At 41.8% G+C, this 9,950-nt stretch overlaps 1 protein-coding gene across 2 annotated transcripts in view; it reads right to left on the reverse strand.

Moving 5' to 3' along the window:
• The window catches only part of CILK1 (ciliogenesis associated kinase 1), a 34,693-nt gene that overhangs the window by 24,605 nt on the left and 138 nt on the right, over window positions 1–9,950 (reverse strand). For both annotated transcript variants that reach the window (XM_019734666.2, XM_074333078.1), the window contains exons 2-4: window positions 6,549–6,603; window positions 1,891–2,012; window positions 759–838 (exon numbers count right to left, since the gene is read on the reverse strand). In XM_019734666.2, the coding sequence (XP_019590225.2) occupies window positions 759–838; window positions 1,891–2,012; window positions 6,549–6,603 (257 nt within the window). The remainder of the gene's footprint in view (window positions 1–758; window positions 839–1,890; window positions 2,013–6,548; window positions 6,604–9,950) is intronic.

Here is a 9,950-nt window from a genome sequence, read left to right on the forward strand (position 1 = left end):
GGAAGTCACATTACATACCGTCCCCTCTACAAGCATCCGTAAGAGAAACCGCTCTCGTCTCGGTACTAAGAACCGTTGTGCTCCTCCTGGTAAACTGAACTGTTTTTACCTACGGGCAACTATGAAGGCTGTAATCAGTCACGTTTCATAAATTGCATTGGAAGAAAGAAAGCTCTGAATCAAATCTGTAGGCTGCTTCTTCTACTTAAATAAAACATGCAGACGTGCCTTTTGTGGGTTAGCCTCACCCCTGGCTAGAGCCATACCTTGTTCTGCCTTTGCCTTTTGCGTTCTTTGCTAATTTTAAATTCATTTAATTCTCTTGTGTTGCATAAATCTTGTTAGACTATTTCTTCACTCTTTTGAACAAACTGAAATATAACTACATTAGGAAAATGAGAAGCCACCATGAATTAATGTTAGTGGGTTAAACAGAATAGGTGAAACACTTCTCTGAATTCTAATCTTAGGTTTCTCATTCAGACACCAGTTAATGGCCAGGGATAATTTTTAGATCTGTTAACTAACAAGCTTAATATTAAAGCCTAAAGAATAAGACCATGCAGACATGAAAAATAATGAAGGAAATTCAGAAATCAAGTTATGGAAGACAACGGATTCCAAAATGCACTGGAAGCCTCTCAACTCTTCAGCCTTATCTGGCCGCCAGTCACAAAAGACAATGATGTTTCCTACATCATCTGCCTGATGACAACATTTCACTGCTATTCAGAAGCATGATACTATAAATCACCTACCGTGTTTGTGAATAAATGCAAGTCCTTGCAATATCTGGTACATGATATTCCTTATAGCAGACTCAGGAAACAACCCTTTTCTGTATGGGGCAGAGGAGGAAATAACATTATAAATCTAGACTTACATACGAAAACAGATCCTGTTTTCATGTTCTTTTGGTTATATAGTAAGAATTTACGAAAACGTTTCTCATATGTTAACTTGACCAGATCCTTTGATATTAAAGACCAAAGAAAAACAACCATTTATCGATACAAGAGCGCTACCTTATAAAGACCAAATATATTTAGTTATGTTACAAAGAAGGAATAACTAATCATTTTATAATAACCCCCCACCCCCCAAAAAAAAATTCCCTCTAATATATCACATCAAAATCTCCTCTCTCCATAACATAAACTCAAACTTTAAAAAGTTTTAACGGGAAAAATTTGAGACCTTATGACATACAGCGGATAGTACCATTTTTCTCCTAGTTGGGTAAACCACACTGCTTCACTGCTGTTACTGACAACAAAGGTGATATTTGTTCACTGAAATCACTCAGAGGGATGCTACAAATGGCATTTACTTTTGCCACCAAGAAAATGTAACTTCTAAGAGTCTATGATTGAAATAATCTTTATAAAGAAGACATAGGAAAAAAAACGTGCCCAAGAGATTCTACATGGTTCACTTTTGAAGTTCAAAATTACCATAGAAAGGAGGTGTCTTATTAGTTTCCTCTGCCCAGCAAGCAAGCTGAAATAAACCTAGAAACAAAGGAACTGAAATAAACCTAGAAGTTTTCGATGGAGGTCTCAAAAATGAGTGAAGCTGTTACACTCTTGACTTGTAATTGCTCTGCCCATGTGTCCTTGTGGGAATGGAGAACTGCAGAGTATCTGTTAAACCTCTGAGCTTCTTTGGGTGAATAACCCAGTAAAACATGACAACAGCTTAACTGAAAGTAGCTTCTATGAAGCTATCGTAAGGCCCCCAAAACAGGAATGTGGTCAGGCCCCTTATCTCATGGGTAGCTTTAACCAGTGAAGCCTAAGTAATATGACTGCAAAAAAAAAAAAAAAAGCAGAAAGAAAACGTGTCCACTTTGCAATATTTATTTCTAAGATCATGAAAACTAAACTGTACCTTTCTTTAATGAGCTGGTAAAGATTTTCCTTCATGTACTCGAAGATAAAATAAAGATGATCATTTTCCCTGATAACTTCTTTTAATTTTACTACATTGGCATGGTTGAGCTTCTTTAAGGACTGAAAGGCATGGAAGAAAAACACAAAAAATTAGAGAAAAACTATTGCTGAAAAAGAAAAGTAATCCCATGTGTACGTAGGAAGAAAGCCACCGAAATGCCACAATTGATATTCCATTGACAACCTCGTAAACAGTATTTCTATGAAATTGACATTGATAGTAACTTTACATGGAAAAACTATCTTGATTAACTGACTAGTAGGGAAGTATCTGACCATAACTGGTATTCCTGGCTGCTGCGAACAGCAGGCAATGGGCCAGGGCTATTTGAGGGGCAGTCCCTCCAGATGACAGAATTCACACTGTGGGACTCAATTGCGAGCGGAGGCTTTGATTGCTCTAGCACTGGAGAAGGCAGATGCTTTGGGGTGAGATCTCCAGCCAACAGTGTGTAGACACTTTGAAAAGGGAATTGCTCCAATAGACAGAGGCAGATAAGCTGATTCTCTTAATTTTCACACAGCACTCCTCACAAGGTGAGTTCTGAAGGAGAAGAAGGAGGAAACATCTCATTGGAAAGATCCCCTAGGGGAGATGGGAGAAACAGCTCTGCTCTCAAGAACAGCAAAGGCAGAAAAGTCAGGCACAAGGAACAAGAGGGTGACTCAGAAATGGTGCGTGACCATCTGGTTGTCCATCCTTGCGCATATCTTCCTGGGACATACACATGAGGACAGCCACGCGTAAACTATTTTCTGGAGATGGGGAACAAGTATGCTTTTGTATTAGTGAGCAGCAGTCCTATTTCGTCCATGTACGACAATCACAGACACCCCACTGCTGGGTGGCTCACTAGCTGACTGGAATGCAATAGACTCCTTCCTTCCAGGAAGCTGCAAAAGCTCACTCTGGCCAGTGGGATGAGCCCTTCAACTCAAAGAGCCTCTTCTTCACAGAGAAGTGAGTCCAGTAATAATCAATCGCAAAGCCCTCTTTTATCTTTGAATTTCCTTAAAAGAACATCCCTTTTTAAAACACACACACAAACACACACACACAATATCTGAAGGGAAGGATCCAAATCTGGAAGGACACTCAACAGGAAGTTACCCCAGGAAGCAGAGCTTGAGAATGTATAATACGATCAAATTACTTCGAGCAGCTGGGAAGAGAGAGGAATATGGCCAGGGAATGAGAATCAAGTACGTAAGACTCTTCTGGAGTCTCTTCCTTGAAAGGCAAGTGAGCTCTTGCCAAAATGCCTCTCTGGCAGGAAATACTCAGCTGTTTTGGCCAAATGGCCAGATCCTTCTAGAATGACCCAACTGGGCTGATGACTTCTTTTAGTTGGGTCGGATTCTTGGTTCTCCATGAGTGACAAACACAGACATTGCTTACCTTGTAAGTAATATTCGCTGGACTCTCAGGGACTACAGCCATCTTTTCTGCTTGTTTGCTTACAATGCATCCCAAGCAATGGCTGTGATGTCCAGTGGACAAGCAGCAAATTTGTTCAGAGGACAATGAAGTCAGTTTTAAAGCTTTTCAAGAAGAGAATTCTAGGCAAAGAGCAAGGTACCTTCTGCTCTTAGCCTGAAGTGGGTTTTGAACTTGAATTACTGGCCCAAGTCTAAGAGTGGCTCACAGCTCTTGTGTCTAAGTGAGGCTTGTTGAGCAAGTTAAAGTCTGTATTAGTTTAATATAAAAACAATCAACTTTGTGTGAAGGATTTCATGTGACTCATTGTACAGAGATATATTTCCCTAAAGAGGGCATCGTATTTTGGCTCAGGAAAGGTTCACAAAGGAGAAGAAGAGGCAGAACAGCTATATCAAAGCAGAAACACAGAAGTAGCAAATTCAACCTGGATCAGCAGTCCGAAAGGGGACTCTTTATCTCCACGAATGAAGATTCTTAACTATTAAAACTACAGTAAGTGCTCACACAGCATCATCGATGGGTTCTTAGAACTGCAGTGAAACGACACGTAATGAAACCAAGTTTACCATGGGCGGATTGATAATAAACAAGAGTTAAGTCCCCAAGGCATCTCATCAATGTCGTAACGAAAAGACGTTCAATGAAACGATATTATTTGAGGACCTGCTGTACAATGTACTACTGGGCCCTGAGGATACGCTGGGCATAAGAGACAGTGTCTGCCCTTAAGTGGCAAACAACTTAATCAGGAAGCGAGGACATGATGACAAAATACATGTAACAGAATGAGGAGGATTGTATTAAGGGTCAGAGGAATGGCAGAGACAAGAACATCAGGGATGTTTCAGAGTAATTACTGAAGCCTCAGGGGTTAGGATCATTTAAAATGTGACCTGAAGAAAGAGTAACACCTCGACAAACTCAGTGTGAGGGACAGGTGTGTCAGGAGGGAAACGCTCACAGGTAAGGGTGTAAGAGTGACATTGTAAACTCTATGTCTGAGGAATCAGAACTGTCCCAGTTTGGTTCTGAAGGAAGCTCATCTGAAAAACTTTTAACTGGAGAAGTGGTCAGGGAAGACACTGTTTGGATGCCAGGTGGATACCCACTGAAGACTCTGAGAAACTTGGGTTTAAAACCAAGCTTTACAGCTTAGAACTGTGTTTACCTCAAACAAGTCACTGAGTCTGAGCCTCAGTTGTTCTCATCAGCAAAGGCATGACACTAACATTTTCCTCATCAGGTAGTGCTGAGGATGCTACCTGGTCCATAATAACCTCTCGATAAACGGTAGGCAGTGTATGAACAGCTGAATGTCACGGAGATGTTGCTGGCAGCAGCACACAGGATGGACTTGTGGAAAGTGGGATCACACAGGCCTCCTGCAATGAGCTGTGGTTTCTGGGTAAATGGGCAAATGATAATTAACAGAAGGGGGAGAAAATATGAGTGTTGGGAGACACAGACATTCTAGAAAATTCAGGTACTGATATCCAGTAAGCAGTTGGATAGAGGGGCCTGAAGCAGGGGGTCAGCAAATTTTTCTGTAAAGGGACAGAGTAAATATTTTAGGCTTTCCAGGTCACATGGTCTCTGCTGCAATGATTTAACTTTGCCAGTGTAGGATGAAATCAGCCATAGACAATATACAAACAAATGGACATGGCTGTGTTCCAACAAAATTTTACTTACAAAAACAGGATGTGGCATTTGTCAACCCCTGGTCTACTATATAAGAAAGGTAAAAGATTTGATGAGACTGCTGAAGCAAGGGGAACGAATGACATTACTCAGGAGTAGAGTCAGAGCAAAGAAAAAATTGCTCAGAACAGAATGCAAGAAATCCCCGATATGTAAGGGGTGAACCATAGAAGAGTTGGTAAAAGGCAAGAAAGACATAGGACAGCGGGGCAAAAGCAGAGTCACACAGCCCTGGGAGGGGAGCGGAAGAAGTGGTCAACAGCACCCAACACTGCAAGCAAGAAAGCACCTGAGAAAATGATCCTAGATACGGCAATCAGTGACTTTTAGGGAGGAGCTTCAGTAGACTTGCAGAGGGAGATGCCTGACTCAAGTGGAAAGTCAATGGTAGGCGGGGAAATGATGGCAAAGGGAGAAGTTTGGAAGATAAGGTAAGGAAAAGATAGGGGTGGAAGCTCCAGGGGAGAGAGGGCTGAGGTTGATTAGAGACAATGGCAGGAACATTCATAGATGGAAGAGAAGGAACCAGTAGAAATGAAGAGTTTAACAAAATGGTAAGGTTCACAATAGCCAAAAGGTGGGAGCAACCCAAGTGTCCATCACTGGATGAATGAATAAGCAAAATGTGAAATATCCATCCAATGGAATATGATTTGCCTTAAAAAGAAAGGAAATTCTGACACATGCTACAACATGGATGGACCTTGAAGACATTATGCCAAATGAAATAAGCCAGTCACAAAAAGACAAATACAGGCATGCCTCGGAGGTACGGCGGGTTTGGTTCCAGACCACTGAAATAAAGCAAGTATTGCGATAAAGTAAGTTGAGGTTATTGCCTTCAATTTGTAAAAAAAATGCAATATCTGTGGAGCTATTACAATAAAACGAGGTATGCCTGTACTGTATGATTTCACTTATATGAGGTACCAAGAGGAACAAACTCATAGAGATAGAAAGTAGAATGGTGGTTGCCAGGGGCTGGGGCGGTGGGGGTCATAGGGAGTTATTGTTTAATGAGTACAGAGTTCCAGTTTTGCAAGATGAAAAGAGTTCTAGAGATAGATGGTGGTGATGGTTGTACAACAGTATGAATGTAGTTAATCCCACTTAACTGTGTATGCTTAAAAATTGGTAAGATGGTCAATTTCATGTTATTTGTATTTCATTACTATTTGAAAGAAAAAGGACATTAGTGGGAAACTACTGAAATCTGAAGAATTCTGTGGTTTAGTTAATAGTAATATATCAAGATTTTAAAAAAGTATATTTACCAACATAATAACATAGCAATCTTCTTTGAGCTATTAGCTGCATAATGTTATCATTTGCCCCATTTTTGGCATCAGTGAAACAATTCAAACAGAATGACTATATCAACTATACATCTAAGCATGTATAAAGCTATTTTAATCACCCACACACAAATTATTCCCTATTGTATTAATAAATACCTTAACTTCCCGAAGGTTCATGCATTCCTCCCAGGAATAAAACTTTCTTTTCATTCTAAAAGAGAAGAGAGAAACAAATAGTATGCTTATTCCCAGGAACAGGCCAAACTTTATTTTTCAAAAATGTTTTCATTCTGAACCTAACGAATAGTGTTTAAAGTTGGTTTCGATTTCTAATTAAATATTATACTATCCAAAACAGCATTTATTTTTAAATCTAGCGGTATCATCAATCCGATGTCACCAAGTTGTCCAGCAGAGGTGGTACAGGGCAGTGAGAAGAGGCCTAGCCTGCTATCTTGCTCTAACTAGGTAACCTTGCCCTGAAGGGAAATCTCTCCTTCTCATTTTATCTAGACAAGAGCTGTCCAAAAGAATTTTCTGTTTGGGTGGAACTATTCTGTACTGTCCGGTATGGTAGCCACTAGACACATGTGGCTCCTGAGCATTTGGAATGTATCTGGTAGAACATAGGCACTGAATTTTTAATTCAATTTGCATTTGAATGCTACATATGGTTACTTGCTAAGCGTTAGACACCACAGTTCTAGACCCGCCAGCACAGGGACTGGCAAACTATGGCCCATGGGCCAACTCTACCCCACCATCTGTTTTGGAAAAGCCCGTGAGCTAAGATGGCATTTATATTTTTAAATCGTTGGAAAAAAATAATCCAAAAGAAGAATATTCTGTGACATGTGAAAATTACCTGACATTCAAATTTCAGTTTCCATAAATGAAGTTTTACTGGAATACAAACACACTCATTCGTTTATATACGGTCTACGACTGCTTTCACAGGACAGCAGCTGAGTTGCACTGTGATGGGGACCGTATGGCTTGCAAAGCCTAAAATATTTACTGTCTGGCTCTTTACGGGAAAAGTTAGCCAATCCCCGGTATAGAGCCTGAGGGGAGAAAGAGAACTCTATTAGCTAACCAGAAATCCAAGTCTCAAGGTGACAGCTTTCATGGCACTTCAGTCACACTGTCTTGTGTAAAATAGATGGGACAAGTGAGGAAACTCAGCAACGGAAGGGACGCGATTTTCCTCAGGTCTCACTGCTGGCTAATAACAGACCAACTTTCATCTCTCCACCTCACTCTGACACTCTGCCCCTGATGTCACATTGTCATCTGGTTGAGTGACCAATTCCTTTATTCATGCCCCAAATATTACTTAGCCCCTCCTATGTGGCAGAGGCTTTGTCAGGCACTAGAGATACATGATGGGTGAGACATCCCTCAAACTGACATCACAGCAGGAAGGCCGGTAATTAATCGGTTCCTGTCCTGAGTGCTAGGAAGGAAACGTACAGGGCACTGAGTGTGGACTTCAAGGCGACCCAATCTAGTCTGGGGTAGCAGGGAACATTCCTCTAGTGAAGTGGTATGTTAACCAAAACCTGAATGATGAGTAGAATTTAGTCTGGTAGTAGGCGTGGGAAAGGGAATATCATGTGAAGGTTTGGGGCAGAAAAGTATTTGGGGAGTTCAAGAAGCTGAAAGGCCATAGTGGCCAGAACAAAACAGGTCAGGGGGGAGTGATAGGAGATACAGCTGAAGAAAACAGGCGGAGGCTGAATGAGGCAGCAATTCGTTGGTCCTGTTAAAAATTAGGGCTTGCCCTTAAAACTGACAGGAAGACATTGGAAACTGTCTTAGTTTGGGTTCCCCTGAAAGCAGAGCCTGAGGCAAGGATTTAGATGCAGGTAGTTTATTTGGGAGGGGATACTAGGAAGCCAGGAAAACTGGGAACAGAGGGGTGTGAAATCCATGAAAGGATGCATTGCTGAGCTGATATCAAGGTGGGCAACTGGGGCTCAGTACTGCTGGGGACCTTCTAAGGAACTGCATAGAAGGCACCTTGCTTGAGTCTTCCGTGTGTCCTTGCCGTGCAAGGCTGGTGGTGACACAAAATGGAAGACCACACTGAAGTCAGGTGGGACAAGAGGACAGTGATGGGGCAGTGGGGGACACAAAGAATATTTGGCTCAAGTGGTTTTAGACAATTAGATTCACGTGTTTAGAATAATTCCTTCAGACTGGAATAGACAGGGGTTAAGAATAGAAGCAAGGAATGCTGAAGAGGAAATTATTCTAGTAGTAGAGGTAGTAAATGGTAACAGATTAAATGGGAGGTTAGCAGTGGAAATATAGAGAGGTAGGTGGGTCAGATAAATATTTAGTAGTTAGAATCGACAGGACTAGCTAACTAACGGTGAGGCATTCAAAGAGATGGCAGGAGGACTCCCAGGTTTTGAGGGGACGGTAGCGTCATTTATCAAGACAGGGAATATTGAAGGAGAAATAGGTTGGGAGCAAGAGCAGGAGAATATGTTGGATATAAGTTAGTTTTGGATAAAATGAGTTTGAAGTGTCCATAGGATATCACAATGGAGATGTTGAGAAGGCAACTAGATAGATGAGTGTGGCAGGCAGACTCCAAATGGCCTCCAAAGACACCACCGCACCCCGCCCGACCCCACCCCCCTGCCATAAGCTGGTGTTCACAGCCTGGTATAACCCCCTCTCCTTGAATGACTTGCTTCTAACAAGTAGAATATAGCAATTTGAGAGGATGTCAGTCCTGTGATTAGTTTACAAATGCAAAAAGACGTGACTTTTATCTTGGGAGAAAACTTTTTCATTGCCTCTCTGGCTCCCATGTCTTGATGAAGCAAGTTGCCATGTTGTGAGCTAGTCTTTTCAGAGGCCCACATGGGAAGGGACTGAATGCTGTTGACAATCACGTAAATGAGCTTAGAAGTAGATCGTTCCCCAGTCCAGCCTTCAGATGAGACCCCAGCACTGCCAACATCTGGACTGCCGCCTCATCAGAGACCCTACAGCAGAGGACGCAGCTAAGCCATACCCAGACACCTGACCCATAGAAACTGGGAGATAGTTGTTTTAAACCACTAATTCTCAGGGTAAATTGCTATACAGCAACAGATAACGAATACAATGGGTCTGGACTCAGCTTCTAAAGGGCAAGAAGGGTGGGGGACGGGAGCAAGACAGCAGTCGTCAGACTACCACGTGGCCCACATGAAGTCACTTAATTTCTCAGAGTTTCACTTTCCTTTCCTGGACAACAACATGTAGTAACCTGCTCGTTACTACCTCGCAATACAAGAAAACACTGTGAGCAAAAGTACCAGTGCTAGATGCAAAGCAGGAAATCTAAAGTGGGAATGTGTTTAAGACCTCTCATGTGAGCATTCCAGAATGGACACCCATCTAACCCACAGAAATCCATGTCTAAGATCCTTCTCCATGCCTCCCAGGCACTCCCCGTTTGAAATTTCTCAAAGACAAGGAATGGAGAGGGTAGAGTTAAAACCACGTTGAGAACATACACTTGAGGAGGAGCTCATGAGAGTGACGAGTAAAACTTAC

This window comes from Rhinolophus sinicus, linkage group LG05 (assembly GCF_036562045.2).
Source record: "Rhinolophus sinicus isolate RSC01 linkage group LG05, ASM3656204v1, whole genome shotgun sequence".
In the NCBI taxonomy this organism is placed as follows: domain Eukaryota; kingdom Metazoa; phylum Chordata; class Mammalia; order Chiroptera; family Rhinolophidae; genus Rhinolophus; species Rhinolophus sinicus.